The sequence below is a fragment of the Nomascus leucogenys genome, chromosome 10 (assembly GCF_006542625.1).
Source record: "Nomascus leucogenys isolate Asia chromosome 10, Asia_NLE_v1, whole genome shotgun sequence".
NCBI lineage: Eukaryota > Metazoa > Chordata > Mammalia > Primates > Hylobatidae > Nomascus > Nomascus leucogenys.
In genome coordinates this window covers 89,936,732-89,956,742 of record NC_044390.1, presented here as the reverse complement: position 1 = coordinate 89,956,742, position 20,011 = coordinate 89,936,732, and the positions used below count along the sequence as shown (strand labels likewise).

General features: G+C 45.3%; 1 protein-coding gene across 2 annotated transcripts in view; it reads right to left on the bottom strand.

Moving 5' to 3' along the window:
* Positions 1–19,301, bottom strand: part of CCDC62 (coiled-coil domain containing 62) — a 53,406-nt gene extending 34,105 nt beyond the window's left edge. Inside the window, exons 1-6 of one of the 2 annotated variants that reach the window (XR_001116455.2) lie at positions 19,121–19,255; positions 16,128–16,320; positions 12,502–12,668; positions 10,149–10,250; positions 7,644–7,815; positions 4,446–4,547 (exon numbers count right to left, since the gene is read on the bottom strand). Coding sequence is in view for 1 of the 2 variants with exons in the window: in XM_003280708.4 (XP_003280756.1) it covers positions 4,446–4,547; positions 7,644–7,815; positions 10,149–10,250; positions 12,502–12,668; positions 16,128–16,320; positions 19,121–19,156 (772 nt within the window). In the remaining variant the exon portion in view is untranslated. Of the gene's footprint in view, positions 1–4,445; positions 4,548–7,643; positions 7,816–10,148; positions 10,251–12,501; positions 12,669–16,127; positions 16,321–19,120 lie in introns of both variants that reach the window. The other variant, XM_003280708.4, reaches the window with a different exon arrangement.
* Between the last annotated feature and the right edge of the window lie 710 nt (positions 19,302–20,011).

Genomic DNA, 20,011 nt, shown 5'->3' with positions numbered 1-20,011 from the left:
GAACTCTCGCTGCTATCTGCCTGAACAAGCAGCCTAAGATAAAACAATGGGAAGGGTCTTAGACGCCTGGAACCTGCTGAATTCTGAGCAAGACTCTGCCTTTTACCGCCTGGGAGACCTGAAGCAGACACTCAATCTATAAGAGCTCACCTACAGGACTGTCAGGACCCACAGAAATGTAAACTAGTATCGTTGTTCTTTTTGCAAACTCCTTACTCCTAGTTATGTACAAGCAAAACATGTCCCTCAGCCTATGTAAAGAATACGCCTGTAATCCCAGCACTTTGGGAGGCCAAGGTGGGCAGATCACGAGGTCAGGAGATTGAGACCATCCTGGCTAACACGGTGAAACCCCATCTCTACTAAAAAATACAAAAAATTAGCCAGGCGTGGTGGCGGGCACCTGTAGTCCCAGCTACTCGGGAGGCTGAGGCAGGAGAACAGCGTGAACCCAGGAGGCTGAGCTTGCAGTGAGCCGCAAACGCACCACTGCACTCCAGCCTGGGCAACAGAGAGCGAGACTCCGTCTCAAAACAAACAAACAAACAAACAAACAAAACTGCATTTTCAACAAGTTTTAAACTTAAAAGTAAAACTTTAAGACATCTTCCAACTTCAAATAAAACGTGGTAACATCTGACTGGGTGCAGTGGCTCACACCTGTAATCCTAACACTTTGGGAGGCCGAGGCAGGTGGATTGTCTGAGCTCAGGAGTTTGAGACCAGCCTGGGCAACACAATGAAACCACGTATCTACCAAAGTACAAAAAATTAGCCAGGTGTCGTGGCATGTGCCTGCAGTCCCAGCTACTCCGGAGGCTGAGGCATGAGAATTGCTTGAACCCAGGAGGTGGAAGTTGAAGTGAGACAAGATCGCGCCACTACACTCCAGCCTAGGCGACAGAGCAAGACTCCATCTCCAAAAAAAACAAAAACAGAAAAACATGGTAACATTTAGCCATAGCACTTGACAGCATATTATCATGTTATGCCTTTAAAAATTCTTTTTTGGGCTTAGGCCAAGCATGATGGCTCATGCCTATAATCTTAGTACTTTGGGAGGCCAAGGCAGGAGGATTATCCGAGGTTAGGAGTTCAAGACCAGCAGCCTGGGCCACATAGCGAGACCCTGCCTCTACTAAAAAAAAAAAAAAAAAAATTAGCTAGGTGTGATGACACATGCCTGTAGTCCCAGCTACTCAGGAGGCTGAGGTGGCAGGATCACTTGAACCCAGACAGTCGAGGCTGCAGTGAGCTATGATTGCACCACTGCACTCCAGCCTGGGCAACAGAGCAAGACCCTGCCTCTACAAAACAAATAAATAAATTCTTTTGTAGGCTTTGTTCACTTTTATAATTGAAACATGCAAATCTACCAATTGTCTATATTTTGAAAAAGAAGAAAAAAACATACAAAAATTGTTTTCAGACAGTGGTGTGAGATTGTCTATAGTGAAGAAGATGTTTAAGGAATCAATTTAGGATGCCAGGCATGGTGGCTCATGCCTGTAATCCCAATGCGTTGGGAGGCAGAGGTAGGAGGATCGCTTGAGCCCAGCAGTTCCAGACCAGACTGGGCAACATAGTGGAACCTCATCCATACAAAAAATTTAAAAATTAGGCATGTGTGATGGCATGTGCCTGTGGTCCCACCTACTTGGGAGGCTGAGGTGGAAGGATCACTTGAGCCTCAGAGTTTGAGGCTGCAGTGAGCCGTGATTGTACCACTGCACTCCAGCCTGGGTAAAGAAATCTGCTTAGGATATGATAAAAATATTTCACGAAATCGATTTATTATAATATTAGCTAACAAATTCCATGTATTTTACTTAGTAATACATAGTAGAGTGCATGGGTAAAAAGTGATTAATCAAAAAGAAAAGAGACTAATGTATCCTTTAAGCTTTGTTCTTTCCTTTGACCTCCCATAGCATTTTATGTATAGCATTTGTATACTAGTAAATTCTGTGGGCCTGTGAACTTCTGAGCATATTGCAGGGCACCTGGCATACAAATGCTGGTCCAAGGACTGTTTGAATGCAACTGTAAAGCTACAAATATGTGATATCTTTAGCAGCGTAACAGGTTATCATTACTTGCAGATGCAGCAATCCTAGAAATGGTGAAAATAGTGACCTCTAGTGGCAGAATACCACACTTTCCCCCCCATCTTTAATCACAAGAGATTAAAATTAAGAATTCCATTTCACTTGAAACTTCTTAGGCCAGGCATGGTGGCTCACACCTGTAATCCCAGCACTTTGGGAGGCCAAGGCAAGAGGATCACTTGATCCCAGGAGCCACAGACCAGCCTGGGCAACATAGTGAGACCCCTTCTCTGCAAAAAAATTAAAAATTTAGTCAGGCTACTCCGAGGGCCAAGGTGGGAGGATTCCTTGAGTCCAGGAGTTTGAGGCTGCAGTGAGCTGTGATTACACCACTGCACTCCAACCTAGGTGACAGAGTGAGACCTTGTCTTTAATTTTTTTCCCATTAATTTACAGACAAACTGCATTCCATTCCCTGCCATATTTCTTACCTACCCCCAGTATCTCAGAGTTTCCACTGGTGAAGGCCTCCTTCTCTACTCCCAACTGAGAATGACTGACATAGAGAGTTTGTTGACATCCCTGCCAGCCAAGATGATTCTACTGGGCTTTCTTTTCAGTGGTTTGTGTTAGGAAAGTCATTGATTTAGAAGAGAAAATCATATGAACACTTTTTGGTCTACTGATATCTACCCTCAGTTCCCCTTTTACTAGGGGTACGCATTCATTAAAAAATCCCTACTTTGAGCACCCATACAACCATTCTGTTTTTCACTTTCAGTAAATTACATGATATATTCAACAATTTATTATAAAACAGCCTTTGTGTGAGATGATTTTGTCCAAATGCAGGCTAATGCGAGTGTTCTGTGCATGTTTAAGGCAGGCTAGGCTGAGCTATGCTGATGGGTAGGTTGGCTTCATTAAATGCATTTTTGACTTGCAAGGGGTTTATCAGAATGTAACCCTGTAAGTCAAGGAGCATCTATGTTATGTTTTTAGTGAGAAGCAGAGTCACACCCTCAAGCTGGAAGGGAGAGTAGCTCATTTTACAGAAGAGGAAATAGTGACTGGGAATGGGATGGCAGCATTAACATTCGCTGCTTGGTTCCCCATCGATCCCGCAAAGAGTGTTAAAAACAAACAAAAAGGCTGGGCGCGATGTCTCATGCCTGTAATCCCAGCACTTTGGGAGGCCGAGGCGAGCAGCCGGTCAAAAAAAAAAAAAAAAAATGGCCGTATCCAGCACTTTGGGAGGCCGAGGCGGGCGGATCACAAGGTCAGGAGATCAAGACCACAGTGAAACCCCGTCTCTACTAAAAATATAAAAAATGAGCCGGGCGCGGTGGCGGGCGCCTGTAGTCCCAGCTACTCGGGAGGCTGAGGCAGAAGAATGGTGTGAACCCGGGAGGTGGAGCTTGCAGCGACCCGAGATTGCACCACTGCACTGCAGCCTGGGTAACAGAGCAAGACTTCATCTCAAAAAAAAAAAAAAAAAAAAAATTAGCCGGGCGTGGTGGCACGCGCCTGTAATCCCAGCTACTCGGGAGGCTGAGGCAGGAGAATTGCTTGAACCTGGGAGGTGGAGGTTGCAGTGAGCCGAGATCATGCCACTGCATTCCAGCTTGGGTGACAGAGTGAGACTCTGTCTCAGAAAAAAATAAAAATAAAAATAAAAATAAAAAAGCCGGGCTCACGCCTGCAATCTCAGCACTTTGGAAGGCGAAGGCCCGTAGATCACTCGAGGTTAGGAGTTCAAGAAGACCAGCCTGACCAATGTGGTGAAACCCCGTCTCTACTAAAAATACCAAATTTAGGGCCGGGCGCGGTGGCTCATACTTGTAATCCCAGCACTTTGGGAGGCCGAGGCGGGCGGATCACGACGTCAGGAGATTGAGACCATGGTGAAACCCCGTCTCTACTAAAAATACAAAAAATTAGCCAGGCGTGGTGGCGGGCGCCTGTAGTCCCACCTGCTCGGGAGGCTGAGGCAGGAGAATGGCGTGAACCCGGGAGGCGGAGCTTGCAGTGAGCCGAGATTGCGCCACTGCATCCCAGCCTGGGCGACAGAGCGAGACTCCGTCTCAAAAAAAAATAAAAATAAAAATAAAAATACAAAATTTAGCCAGGTGTGGTGGCTCATACCAGTAATCCCAGCTACTAAGGAGGCTGAGGCAGGAGAATCGCTTGGGCCCGGGAGGCAGAAGTTGCAGTCAGCCGAGATCGCACCACTGCACTCCAGCCGGGGTGACAGAGCAAGACCCTGTCTCACAAAAGACCCTGTCTCAAAAAAACAAACAAACAAAAAAAAACAAACCATTTTGAGAGAGGTATAATTCCTTCAGCCTGTCATCATAGCAAGTCTAGGTTACAAATACATTCGATCATCTGTTTTACCAGTAAAAAGCAATTCATCGTGCAGGCAACTTTTCTCTTGCTTGAGGCGAATGATCTCTTCTCGTTGCTCGTTATTTTCTGTCGTCTTTTCGTTGAGGTCCTCTTCATAACAGAAGAAAAAGAAAGTCCTCAAATAAATACTAGTTTCCAGTCCTCATATACACACTATGCCTAACCCTCATGTCCTCAGTGGCCCCTTCCAGTCCTGTCGGATCTATAGACAAAATCTGTTTCACAGCCAACATCTCCACACCTGGCAAGGACCCTGGTTGGAGGCTTCGCTTGCTCTCATCTGACTGACCTCCCTGCGCCAGGCTTGCCTCTCCTGTGACAGCCCAGTGTACACAGAGCAATCTTTTAAAAATCAAAATCTGCCCAGCACAGTGGCTCATTCCTATAATCCCAGCACTTTGGGAGGCCAAGGCGGACAAACCACTTGAGGCCAGGAGTTTGAGACCAGCCTGGCCAACATGGTGAAACCTCGTCTCTACTAAATATACAAAAATTAGCTGGGTGTGGTGGTGCACGCCTGCAATCCCAGCTACTCGGGAGCCTGAGGCAGGAAAATCGCTTGAATCCAGGTGGCGGAGGTTGCAGTGAGCTGAGATCATGCCACTGCACTCAACCTGGACAACAGAGTGAGACTCCATCTCAAAAAAAAAAAAAAAAAGTAAAGTAAAAATAAAGGCCAAATGCAGTGGCTCACACCTGTAATCCCAACACTTTGGGAGGCTGAGGCGGGTGGATCACCTGAGGTCAGGAGTTCGAGAACAGCCTGGCCAACCTGGTAAAACCCCATCTCGACTAAAAATACAAAAATTAGCTGGGCGTGGTGGTGGGCACCTGTAATCCCAGCTACTCAGGAGGCTGAGGCAGAATTGCTTGAGAGGGAGGCGGAGGTTGCAGTGAGCCGAGATTGTGCCATTGCACTCCAGCCTGGGTGACAAGAATGAAATTCTGTCTTAAAAATAAATAAATAAATAAAAATAAAAATAAAAATCTGCTCGTGTCATTTCTCAGTGAAAAGCCTTGCTACTGCACTGAGGATGAAATCCAAATTCATTACCGCAAACTGCAGAGTCCAGCATGACCTGACCCGCCCATCTCCCCACCGCCGTTCCCTCCTTTCCTTCTGTTCCTCGAATATGTCTGTGGTATAAGAAGAAATAGATGTGGTTTTTGTCCTCTGTTCCTGGAACAGAGCTCCTAAAACTTGTGGAATTTTCTAAGTGACAGAAGAATCTTTTGTCATTCATGAAGAGTCCCGGTTGATTACACCAGAGTACATGCTAACAAGGTGACTCAGGGTGTATCTCCTACGTGGCCTCAGGATGCAGACAGCCACCAGAATCACCAAGTGAGGACAGGGCTGGAACCTGCAGTCCCACTTGTGGACCTCCAGGAAGGGGAGGGAGGGCTGGAGATTGAGCTCTATAAAAATTCCTCCTTTTTTTTTTTTTTTTTTTTTTTGAGGCAGGATCTTGCTCTGTTGCCCAGGCTGAAGTGTGGTGGCACAATCTTGGCTCACTGCAACCTTCACCTCCTGGGCTCAAGAAATCCTTCCACTTTGCCTCTCGATTAGCTGGGACTATAGGATCACACCACCATGCCTGGCTAATTTTTTGTAGAGACAGGGCTCTGCCATGTTATCCAGGCTGGTCTTCTTGAAGTCCTGGCCTCAAGCAATCTGCCCGCTTTGGCCTCCCAAAGTGCTAGGATTACAGATGTGAGCCATCATGCCCAGCCACTATTTTTCTTTTCTAAAAAAAAAAGTTTTAAGCTAGGTGCAGTGGCTCATGCTTGTAATCCCAGCACTTTTGGGAGGCCGAGGCAGGTGGATCACAAGGTCAGGAGTTTGAGACCAGCCTGACCAACATGATGAAACCCTGTCTCTACTAAAAATACAAAAATTAGCCGGGCATGGTGGCACCCACCTGTAATCCCAGCTACTCAGGAGGCTGAGGCAAGAAAATTGCTTGAACCCAGGAGGCGGAGGTTGCAGTGAGCTGAGATCATGCCATTGCACTCCAGCCTGGGTAACAGAGTGAGACTCCATCTCAAAAAAAAAAAAAAGTTTTAATATTGAATTTAGAAAATGTTTTTAATATATAAATATTGACAGAATAGACTTCTTTTTACATGAATATTTTACCTTGATATATATAAACATTCAATAAATACCAAATACCTAGAGTGTAGCCCTTGTGCTGTGCTATTAACGGTACACTGAAAAAGAGAAGCAGAGTCTGTTCCTGCTGCCAAGGGGATGATAATACGATTATGGTTTTAGCTGAAGCTACAAATGGAGATAAGACCTATGGCTAACCATAGGTCAGGGCATCATAAAGACAACATTTTCGAATGCTGAATCTTTTAAGTTAAATCAGCAAAGATCGGCTGGGTGTGTTGGCTCACGCCTGTAAATCCCAGCACTTTGGGAGGCCAAGGCAGAGGGATTCACCTGAGGTCGGGAGTTCCAGACTAGCCTGGCCAACATGGCAAAACTCTGTCTCTACTAAACATCGAAAAATTAGCCAGGCATGGTGGTAGGTGCCTGTAATTCCAGCTACTCGGGAAGCTGAGACAGGAGAATAGCTTGAACCTGGGAGGTGGAGGCAGTGGTGAACCAAGATTGTGCTACCGCACTCCAGCCTGGGTGACAAAGTGAGATTCTGTCAAAAATAAATAAATCGGCAAAAATAAAAATTCCTAATTTCAGAATCAGAAGTTTCTGCCCTCACCATGGGAAGAAATGCCCTGGCTAGCCTGCTAGCAAGAAGATGAAACGTGTGAGGCAAAACTGCCCAGATGGGAAGCTCCGTGAGGCCCAACCACAGTCAGACAACTCCCATTTGCCTCTAGACATGTGGGTTTAATAAATGCTACAACTGTCTGCCACTGAGATACTGATGTTGTCTGCCACAAAGCATGTATTAACAATAGCTAATGGTACAGCCACTTCAACTGAGGCAGGATTACTTTAAAATATGATACATTCTTCAGTTTTCCCCAACTCTGTTATATATCTTATAAGACACAAATTGCAGCATAATCCTATATAAATGAAATGGATATTTCACGTTAGGGTCTAAGGCCAGGAATTGATCTACTCTCGAGCATAAGATTAAGTGAACCCAAATGAAGAAATATATTCCCAAGATAATACATTTGTATCTTAAATGTAGGTCTCTTCCTTACCTTTTAGTTTATTGACTTCAATCTTAAGTGCCTTCAATTTCTGCTTATAATCTTGCTTTTCTTTCACAATACAAGTCTCCGCCATCTTGGCATCACGTAGGGCATGCTCTAGCAATTTAAATTTACCCGAACAGTCTGCAATATGATTAACTGCCTCAATAATATCTTTGTCCTAAAAACCAAATTTGAAAACAGTTATCCTAGATTCTTAAATTCCAATTAACCAAGAAGAAAAGATAACACTTACTAAGATCTTATTGTGTGCCAGGTTCCATTCTAAGCACTTCTCCCATATTAACTCATTTAATCTTTACAGTAACTCTATGAGGGTGGTACTATTGTTCTTGCCAAGTGACATGAGTCAACAGAAAGGCTGCGTTCCTTGCCCACGGTTACACAGCTAGCTAGTGGTGGAGCCACCGTTTGAACCTAGCTGGCTGCCTCAGACACTATGTACTGAACCACTACCCCTTACTCTCTCTCAAAAAGTTAGAGCCAGACCATTCCATTACCTAAGAAACTATAATAGCAACAAGAGGGTGGGTGGCCCCTGGATGGGAAAACCATCCTCTGGATTATATAGGTAAGTCTAATGACCCACCATTCCCTCCCATTTTCCAGCTTGTTAACATGACAGACTCCACCACAACATCATTCCAAACCTCCCAAATTAGAATCTCTTAATTGTTGAGGCAGTTTTAGTTACCAAAAAAGGTATCTGCTTCTTGAAAAGCAACTCAAACAACACCTAAAAGTATAAAAATAAGTAAAAGTTCTATCCCTCCCCCACTCACCTGGAATAACTGTTATTAAGAGGTTTTACCCCTACTGAAGTCTAAACGTTTCTGCTACAGCATCATAAATGCACTCCTGAAAAATCACATTGTCTGCACATCTCACACTAGGACTTACAGAATAACAGGGTTGGGGCAGGCCATGCAAAAACCCATGGAACTTTGCGACCAGGTCAGTAGCAAAAAATAACCATTCTAATAGGTACAAGAACACAGTTCCGTTAACACCAGGAGACCCACGACAGTCAATCCCTTTCAGCCTTAAACTTGGGATTCCTACTTGCTCCTTTGATAAGGATGTCCTGGAGGGCATCTGCTTCTAATGGAAACCATTTTCATCAAATAAAATCTCTAAGACTAGGAAAACACAGCCTTTTTTTTTTTTTTTTTTTTTTTTTTTTTTCAGATGACGTCTCACTCTGTCACCAGGCTGGAGTGCAGTGGCGTGATCTCGGCTTACTGCAACCTCTGCCTCCTGGGTTCAAGCAATTCTCCTGCCTCAGCCTCCTGAGTAGCTGGGACTACAGGCATGTGCCACCATGCCCAGCTAATTTTTGTATTTTTTAAAATGAAGATGAGGTTTCACCATGTTAGCCAGGATGGTCTCAATCTCTTGGCCTTGTGATCCACCTGGCTCAGCCTCCCAAAGTGCTGGGATTACAGGTGTGAGCCACCGCGCCCGGCCTTCTTTTTTTTTTTGAGACGGAGTCTCGCTCTGTCACCCAAGCTGGAGTGCAGTGGTGCAATCTCAGCTCACTGCAACCTCCACCTCCCGGCTTCCAGGGATCCTCCCACCCCAGCCTCCAGAGTAGCTGGGATTACAGGCGTGTGCCACCATGCCTGGCTAATTTTTTTGTATTTTTAGTAAAGACAGGGGTTTCACCATGTTGGCTAGGCTAGTCTCGAACTCCTGACCTCAAGCAATCCACCCGCCTCAGCTTCCCAAAGTGCTGGGATTATAGGCATGAGCCACGGCACTCGGCCTCCAGGAGCACAGCCTTCCTAATGCACCCACTGTTTTAATGGTGGGGAAATGCCTTGGCAGCACCTTCAGACATACCTACAGCTTTGCCAGAGTTTGCTATGATGGAAACCAGAGAGGTTGTTGAAGCCACTAAACTGTCCACTACTTGACTAAAGACATGACTGTAGATTTTAATATTTTCTCTTTAATTTTAAGAGCACTTGCCCCAATCACTTGAAAACAACGTGCTGAGAAAAATCACATATTTATTAGCATGAGCATTTCATTATGCCAACATTGTTCCTTTAAATCCAATTGTCAAAGACACGTGTAACAGCAGGAGAGTGTGTATCGTTGTATATTGCATGTTAGTGACTACATCAACTGCTTGATTGCAAATGGTTTTTCTCTCCATTAAAAAAAACCTATCAAGCAATCTAATGGCCTATAACTCTATGAGACCTAACAATGGATACCCGGGGACAAAACAAGTTAATTCAGACCTGCCAGCCCACCGAATGGGCCTTGGGGACAGAAGACCAGAAGCAGAGTCCTGCCTCCTTTCTTGATGCCTTGGGAACATCATTTTAAACTTGTTTCCCTCATTACTAAATGGGCGTTTTAAAAAACAAGAGCAACGTTGGTAGCTTCACATTTCTGGGATGCTAGGGACTTAGGTAAGATAATGAATATGGATATAAACTACCAAGCACTCTGGCAAATGCAGGAATTCTTATTTTTGATTACCTTTAGCTTTATCATCGTCGTGAGAGCTTGTTCTCGAGCTTGTAGCTGTCCTACCTGAGCAGAAAGTTCCACTAACGTGTTGCTGAGAGTTTCGTTTCTAGCCTACAAGAAAACAACACAGATGATACTGCTTGAGTCCTTTTAAAGCTTTCATGGCTGGGCGCGGTGGCTCAAGCCTGTAATCCCAGCACTTTGGGAGGCTGAGGCGGGCGGATCACGAGGTCAGGAGATCGAGACCATCCTGGCTAACACGGTGAAACCCCGTCTCTACTAAAATACAAAAAATTAGCCGGGCGTGGTGGCAGGTGCCTGTAGTCCCAGCTACTCGGGAGGCTGAGGCAGGAGAATAGTGTGAACCCGGGAGGCGGAGCTTGCAGTGAGCCGAGGTGGTGCCACTGCACTCCAGCCTGGGCGACAGAGCAAGACTCCATCTCAGGAAAAAAAAAAAAAAAAAAATGAAGGATATAACAAATAAACAAGCTGGCTTTCTGCACCTCTTATAAGCATGAACTCAAAAAATATCTGATGACTGACCAGTTAGAAGAGAAAACCAAAAAAATCCATCTTTTTTTTTGACAAGGAGTCTGGCTCTTTTCCCCAGGCTGGAGTGCAGTGGTGCGATCTCGGCTCACTGCAACCTCTGCCTCTCAGGTTCAATTGACTCTCCTACCTCAGCCTCCTGAGTAGTTGGGACTACAGGCGCCTGCCACCACATCTGGTTAATTTTTGAATTTTTAGTAGAGACGGGGTTTCACCATGTTGGCCAGGCTGATCTCAGACTTTGGACCTCAAGTCATCTGCCCACCTCGGCCTCCCAAAGTGCTGGGATTATAGGTGTGAGCCACCGTGCCAGGCTCAAAAAACCAGTCTTACAGTTTTTATTCCCAATATGCCACTAACATTATGAGATAAAACATAATAATTGGCTGGGCACAGTGGCTCACACCTGGAATCCCAGCACTTTGGGAGGCCGAGGTGGGCGGATCACCTGAGGTCGGGCATTGGATACCAGCCTGACCAACACGAAGAAACTCCGTCTCTACTAAAAATACAAAATTAGCTGGGCATAGTGGTGCATGCCTGTAATCCCAGCTACTCGGGGGAGTGAGGCAAGAGAATTGCTTGAACCCAGGAGGCAGAGGTTGTGGTGAGCCGAGATCGTGGCATTGCACTTCAGCCTGGGCAACAAGAGCGAAACTCCATCTCAAAAAAAAAAAAAAAAAAAACCCCAATAATTTAGAAAACATCATTGAGGCTACCAAAACTTCATTATACCCTCTTATCTTTGAGGAAAGCTTTCTAAAATAACTCATTGTTGATTAAATGGTAGATGCTACTAAACCAAATGGCGTTAACAGTTAAAAAGCGTTGTACTGAAGTTCAGTCTCTAAGACAGGATAGCGCTGTGCAGCTAACCAAAACTGTAGGATAAACACAAAACTACAAGGGGTGGATGAGTGTAGTTACCTTCACACACACACGTATGCATTTTTGCATTGGTTGCTTGTTGTTATTGTTGTTTTTTATTGAGATGAGGTCTCACTATGTTGCCCAGGCTGGACTTGGACTCCTGGGTCCAAGCGATGTTTCTGCCTCAGCCTCCCCAGAAGCTGGGACTACAGGCATACACCACTGTGCTTGGCTTACATATGCTTTTTTTTTTTTGTCACCCAGGCTGGGGTGTAGTGGCACAATCACAGCTTACTGCAGCCTTGACCTCCTGGGCTCAAGTGATCCTCCTGCCTCAGCCTCCCAAGTAGCTGGGACCACAGCAGCACACTATCACACCCAGCTCATTTTCGTATTTCTTCTTTTTATAGAGACAGGCATTTGCCATGTTGCCAAGCCTGGTCGCGAATTCCTGGGCTCAAGCAATCCTCCCACCTCAGCCTCCCAAACAAAGAGCTGGGATAACAGGCATGAGCCACCAAGCCACTGTGCCCAGCCTCACATGCATTTTTTAATGAGACATTTAAATCTAATTTTTCTTTTTTCTTTGAAACAGAGTTTCGCTCTTGTTGCCGGGGCTGGAGTGCAATGGCGCGATCTTGGCTCACTGCAACCTCCACCTCCCGGGTTCAAACGATTCTCCTGCCTCGGCCTCCCGAGTAGCTGGGACTACAGGCGTGTGCCACCACACCCGGCTAATTTTGTATTTTTAGTAGAGATGGGGTTTCTCCACGTTGGCCAGGCTGGTCTCGAACTCCTGACCTCAGGTGATCTGCCCGCCTCAGCCTCCCAAAGTGTTGGCATTACAGGAGTAAGCCACCATGCCCAGCCAAATCTAATTTTTCAATAACTGAAACACAAAGGGAATTTGAACTAGTGAAGCTTATCAAAAAATAATCCCAACCTCAAGGTCTTCAGAGAGAAGAGCAGAATGCGTTGCCTTTTGAGCCATTTCCTGAAGCTGTAGTTGGGTCTTTTGGAGAGCTGTTTGGCATTCCATTTGATTGGATTCAAGAGTTTTTACCTTCTTTGTGAGTGACCTGATTATTTCAGTTCTTTTATGTAGTTCACCTGAGGGGAAGTTCATCAATAATTTGTAGTCAGACCTTCAGCTTAAAAGGCATTATTTTCAAAATGAGTGTAAAAAGTTAAAATGTGCTAGAGAATTTTTAAAAAGACAATCTTCTTTTAAAACCTTTTATTGTGAAATGCACAATATCACACCTAATCAAGAAACAGAACTGTGAGCAACTGGAAGCCTCTGGAGGTCACTTCCTGAACATAATCACTCCAGTTTCCACTTTCCCAACCATGACCCTGATCTTAGAGTAATCACTTCCTAGCTTTTCATTACAGTTTTACCAATGACCACATGCCTCAAAATTATAGTTTAATTTGAACCATATGAAAATGGAATCATATTCTGAGAATTCTTCTGTTTGCTTTTTTTGCTTAAGATGATGATTCTGAGATTCACTCAGTTGTGTGTAACTTGTGTTTGTGCACTAACATTGCTAGGTAATATTCCACTGAATGATTACACAAAAGCTTATTTCTATTTTATTTTATTTTATTTTATTTTATTTTATTTTATTTTTGAGACAGAGTCTCGCTCTGTTGTCCAGGCTGGAGTGCAGTGGCGTGATCTCAGCTCACTGCAAGCTCTGCCTCCTGGGTTCATGCCATTCTCCTGCCTCAGCCTCCTGAGTAGCTGGGACTACAGGCGCCTGCCACCACACCTGGCTAATTTTTTTGTATTTTTAGTAGAGACAGGGTTTCACCATGTTAGCCAGGATGGTCTCGATCTCCTGACCTCATGATCAGCCCACCTCGGCCTCCCAAAGTGCTGGGATTACAGGCGTGAGCCACCATGCCCGGCCAATTTTGTTGTTGTTGTTGTTGTTGTTGTTGAGACAGAGCCTCCCTCTGTTGCCCAGGTTGGAGGGCAATGGCACGATCTTGGCTCACTGCAACCTCCACCTCCCAGGTTCAAGTGATTCTTCTGCCTCAGCCTCCCAAGTAGCTGGGATTACAGGCGAGCACCACCACGTCTGGCTAATTTTTTATATTTTCAGTAGAGATGGGGGTTTCACCATATTGGCCAGGATGGTCTTGATCTCCTGACCTCGTGATCCATCCTCCTCAGCCTCCCAAAGTGCTGGGATTACAGGCGTGAGCCACCGTGCCTGGCCTACCAAAGCTTATTTCTAATATTGATGGTCATTTAGGTTAGTTCCACTTTGCAGCTATGATAAACAATGCTGCTCTGAATATTCTTTTACACGCATCTGTTTTTTTTTTTTTTTTTGAGACAGAGTCTCGCTCTGTAGCCCAGGCTGGAGTGCCGTGGTGTGATCTCAGCACACTGCAACCTCCGCCTCCCAAGTTCAAGCAATTCTTCTGTCTTAGCCTCCCGAGTAGCTGGGATTACAGGCATGAGCCAGCACACCTGGCTAATTTTTATATTTTTAGCAGAGACAGGGTTTCACCATGTTGGCCAGGTTGGTCTCGAACCCCTGACCTCAGGTGATTTGCCCGCCTCAGCCTCCCAAAGTGCTAGGATTACAGATGTGAGCCACAGCACCAGGCCTTTTTACATGCATCTGGGTGCATATTTTCAAGAGTTTCTTGAGAGCCCTGCTTCTCAAAATGTGGTCCCTGGACCAGCAGCAGCAGAGCATCGCCTGGGATGCCTGTTAGAAATGCAGACCCTTGGGCCCCAGACCTATTGTATCAGAATCTAAATTTTAACAAGACCCTTAGGTGATTCATGTGTCTATTAAAGGGTGACAATATTCCTAGAATTGGCTTTGCTGGGCTGTAGGATATGCACACCTTCAGCTTCACTAGATGCTGCCAAATGATTTTGCACACTAGCAGTGACAACTGACTCCCACCAGCAGTATCTCAGCTTTCCCTTGGTGCCATACTTTACCAACACCTGATAATTTCTGCCAGACTGGTAAAGGTAAAATAGTATCTCAATTTGGTTTTCATTTGCATTTCCCTAACTACTAATGAGAATAGGAAACTTTTAGTATATTTATTGGCCATTCAATTTTCCTCTTTCCATGAGGTGCCTATTCAAATCTTGCTCATTTTAAAATCAAATACTGATGGCTACATATAATGTGGGTTATATATGTTATATGTGTTATCTTTGTTCTTTAACGTGTTTATATAAGAGCTATAAGATGTTATACTGCATTTAATGAGCAACCATTTTAAACACTGTGTGTACATACATGTGTGGGTGTGGTCAGAGTAAAATCAGATGGTCATCAAAGAAACGAAAAAATCATATATTTGGGTTTTTTGTTTGTTCCTTTCTTTGTTTTGACAGAGTCTTGCTCTGTCGCCCAGGATGGAGTGCAGTGGCGCAATCTCAGCTCACTGCAACCTCCACCTCCCAGGTTCAAGCAATTCTCCTGCCTCAGCCTCCTGAGTAGCTGGGACTATAGGCGCCCACCACCATGCCCCGCTAATTTTTGTATTTCTAGTAGAGACGAGGTACACCATGTTGGCTAGGCTGGTATCGAACTCCTGACCTCAAGTGATCCGCCTGCCTCAGCCTCCCAAAGTGCTGGGATTACAGGCATGAGCCACCACGCCCCACCAAAAATGACAGATTTGGATTGTCACATTTACAGAATCCTTTGAGTAATGTTAAGTAAAAAAAGGTTATCTTTCTATTATACAGATCTAGTGTTTTCTCCTCTAATGCATTCTACTAACAACCTAGAGTCATGGAACATTCAGATGTAGGGCAGCACTAAAGGAATGACAAAATTAAAATATGGTATCAAATAAACTTTTTGCAACCATTTTTGAGACAGCTATAATTTTTTTTTTTTTTTTTTGAGACAGAGTCTTGTTCTGTCCCCCAGGCTGGAGTGCAGTGGTGCAATCTTGGCTCACGGCAACCTCCGCCTCCTGGGTTCAAGCAATTCTCGTGCCTCTGCCTCCCAAGTAGCTGAGATTACAGGTGTGCACCACCACGCCCAGTTAACTTTTTGTATTTTTCGTAGAAATGGGGTTTCACCATGTTGGCCAGGCTGGTCTCGAGTTCCAGAGCTCAAGTGATCCGCCAAAGTGCTGGGATTACAGGTGTGAGCCACTGTGCCTGGCCGGACAGCTATAATTTTAAAAGATGACCATTTTAGGAACTTAAGATCAAGTTCAATACCAAAAGCCTAAAATCTTTCAGTTTAGTTTAAGAGAAATGGCTAGTCATATGGCATCTTCATTCATACTCTTGTTCAAAACTTCAGCTTCACCACTGACACTCACCCCATGTTAACTGGAGCTCTATCCAGCCCCCTTTCTATACTGAAATACTTTGCTTGTCCTACTTTATTTGTGTGTGTCTGTCCCATTGTGGCTGTTCATAAAGTCCTCCTGTCTCCAATGAGCCTAAACTTGAGGACAGCAGGGATTGCAGTCTTTACTTCCTCTCTATCTTCCCCATGAGCCCATCAATGTGTTAGCACGCAGAAGTGCGTAACTGTTGTCACTGAATGGATTTCTGACCTTCTAATTTGCTGCAACGTTCTTCCAATGTCAACACTTTCTGCCGATCCTCTTCCCATGAAAGAAGCTGTTGCTGGTGCACTGCAACCATGTCATTGAGCTCTTTATCTCGATCTTTTAATTCTCCAATGAGCAACTGCAGCTCCTTCCGTTGTTTCTCAATAGTGGAAATCTCAACTTCTGACCCGATGTTCTAAACATAGAAAGCGGTTTCACATCAAAATAGAATGAAATCAATAACAAATCAGCCAAAGTCCATTTTCCAAATAAGTATATCTTCTTTTGCTGCCAATTCTAAGTAGTTCAATTAAGTTTTAAGTTAATAACATGGCAGCAAAAGATTATGTATACTTAAAACATGTTCAAGTTAAAACTTACCATGCACTCTGCCTCTCTACAATTTTCTGTCATGCCATACATACCATGCCTAAAAAGTGGGACTGTTTCTAAAACCCACTGGGTAAACAAATAAACTTATTTCTGCACTTTTTCTCCCCCTTTGCCAACAACGCTTTTCTCTGCCAGTCAATAACATTATCCCTCACCTTGCCCCAGCAATTTGAGTAACCAAGTAGAGGTAAACATGAAATAGTGGCCAGGCATGGTGGCTCACGCCTGTAATCTCAGCACTTTGGGAGGTCAAGGTGGGCCGATCACCTGAGGTCAGAAGTTCAAGACCAGACTGGCCAGCGTGGCAAAACCCCATCTCTACTAAAAATACAAAAATTAGCTCAGTGTGGTGGCACGCGCCTGTAATCCCAGCTACTCAATAGGCTGAGGCAGGAGAATTGCTTGAACCCTGGAGGCAGAGGTTGCAGTGAGCTGAGATCGTGCCATTGCACTCTAGCCTGGGCGACAAGAGCAAAACTCTTATCTCAAAAAAAAAAATCATGAAATAGTTACTGTTTAAATGTAAATGATCCTTACTAAAGAATGGGAATTTTAGTCTATAAAAAGAAAATTAAGTCTTCCAGTGTTCAATATTCATGACAACTACAATATCTAAGGCATCTATACATAATCAATTAAGGGCAATTTAATATTGTAACTGATCCAAATACAACATACATCATTAAAAAACAAATTCTGTAAGGAAATTTGTGAAAACATGTACCCAAAGACAATAGTACGATAAACTCCCATATACTCAGTGCCTGGGTTCTACCATTATTGAGATTTCACTGTGGCTGCTTCAATGTCCTTTTCTTTTCATTATTGGTTAAAAAATACTATTTCACCCTTACATACTTCAGAATGCATCTCTAAAAATGAACATTTCATATATAACCATGATGCCATTTTCATATCTAACAATATTATCTATTAATACAATAATTTCTTTGAAGTATACAGCATTTTAAAATCTAACAAGATGGTCTGACCAAATTGTGATCCCAGAATTAGCCACTTAGTGGCTACATAACCTTGGGCAAGTTACTTAACTTCTCTAAGCATTAGTTTCCTCACCTGTAAAACGATAGCAACAGCATTTTAACATCTTGGAGTGGCAAAGATTAAACAAGACAAACTCTGTAAAGTACTGAGCACAAAGCCTGGCCTGTTGTAATCACTCAACAAACATCAGCTCTCATTAACACTGTAAACCACATTTCAAATTATGGTGCTGTCCCTGCCTATGAAATAAACAACTAAAAGTGTTACTTTAATAGAGTTCCACCTTAAAGACAGTAATTAAAGGTTCACCAGTGGCCCTTTGTACCTCCTTACTGCTTTTTGAAAAGTAAGATTTGTAAATAAACAAGAATAATGAGGTTGGGCTCAGTGGCTCACGCCTGTAATCCCAGCACTTTGGGAGGCCAAGGTGGGCAGATCACCTGAGGTAGGGAGTTCGAGACCAGCCTGGCCAACCTGGCGAAACCCTGTCTCTACTAAAAACACAAAAATTAGCTCGGCATGGTGGTGGGTGCCTCTAGTCCCAGCTATTCGGGAGGCTGAGGCGGGAGGATCGTTTGAACCCGGGAAGCAGAGGCTGCAGTAAGCCGACATTGCGTCACTGTGCTCCAGCCCTGGGGACAGAGCCAGACCTTGTCTCAAAAATAAATAAGAATGATGAATAAATTACAGTTGCTAGTCTTAACAAGGAAAATGGAATTTGGAGTCAAGGGATTTCAAGTCCCAAGGCTTGAATTCCAGTGTTGGGTTAGCCCTTCATTCATGCATTCAACAAATAATTTATTGAGCGCCAGTGGCTGGGCCACAGCCCGCCAGGCAAGGAGCACATATTCCACTCCAGGAAAACGCAGTAAGCCGGCACAAAGGCAGGTCGTCTTACACTGATGGACGCGAACCTTGGGCAAGCCTACTTCAAGACTTTTTGGTACAGTGGAGTTGTGAGAGCTCCTTCCTCTACTCGCCAGGGTGTGTAAATTAAGGACACCCAGCGAGGTAAATGGGAAAGCAGCTCCCCAGACGCCAATCGTCCTCCTTAAACAGTAAGCACCGGGTACGCGCTACTCTGTGGCCTGGGCTGAATAACAAGGTGTTATTGGGTTAAGGAAACGGTCATGATGCCGTTTTCCTCTAGTGTATTGTTTCACTTTTTTTTTTTTTTTTTTTTTTTTTGAGACGGAGTCTCGCTCTGTCGCCCAGGCTGGAGTGCAGTGGCGCGATCTCGGCTCAAGGTAAGCTCTGCCTCCCAGGTTCACGCCATTCTCCTGCCTCAGCCTCCTGAGTAGCTGGGATTACAGGCGCCCGCCACCACGCCAGGCTAATTTTTTTTTTTTTTTTTTTTTTTAGTAGAGACAGGGTTTCACTGTGTTAGCCAGGATGGTCTCGATCTCCTGACCTCGTAATCCGCCCGCCTCCGCCTCCCAAAGTGCTGGGATTACAGGCGTGAGCCACCGCGCCCGGCCTGTTTCACATTTTAAGTAGACTGTTCTACATTTTAAGTAGATCGTTCTTGAGAAGCAATAGATTTCGACCAATGTGCACCGTTCCCGCGGCGCCCCGCCGCGCCCAGAACCGCCGCTTACCTGGCGCCCTGCAAGGAAGGCGGCCGGAGGGTTCATAGGTGTTTCCTCCGCCCCCAGAGAAGGCCGGTGTGGACGGCGTCACCTCAGAAACGCCATCGGCGCGCCGGCCCCGAGCGGCGGGGGCGAGCCCGGAGCTCCGGAGCCCCGAGCCCTCGGTCGACCCCCGCCCCGTACCCCAACCGCCTGCCTGGCCCCCACGCGGCGTGCGCCCGCCGGGGCTCGGGGCTCCCGCCAGGATTTCCCGGCAGCAGCCCCGCTGCGCTGGTGGGCACTGTTCTGCTACCTCGGAGACTGGGGGATCCCAAGTGGCTCAGGCTGAGTATGGACGCTTTTTGCTCACGCCCGAGGCTCCGGCGCTGGAAGGCCTCGAAGAACCGGCTGTTCACCACTACCCACGGAATGAAGTGAATAAAGGCTTCTGCGCCGCCCCCAGCACTCTGGTTTATGACATTTGAGTTGCTCACTTCCCTATCTTCCATCTTCCCCCTAATAACCATGAGCTCAGCCATGCTCGCTCCTGTGTAGCTGGCTCCCAGAACAGGACCTGACATTCGAATGCGTGGAGGCAGGGCCCAGCCCTCGGGGTAACAGTTGCGGGCCACCCTAGCACCTTTGATACTTTAAACCAAGAATCACAGATGAAGAGGGGGAAATTTACTTTTGGGGGCTCCTGAAAAGCAATGAGAACCACGGTACTTTGTCATGACAAAATCTACGATATTCTGGGTTGAATCTAAGCTTTTTCACCTGTCCTTCCACAGTCACCTCTTCATCCCTCTTTCACTCTTCCTAAGATGTGGGAACGGGACTAGGAAAAAATAAGGCTTATCACACTTCAGCCCTGGCTGCCCATCCCTGAATGCTTAACCCATCAGACAGCAAGACAATTAC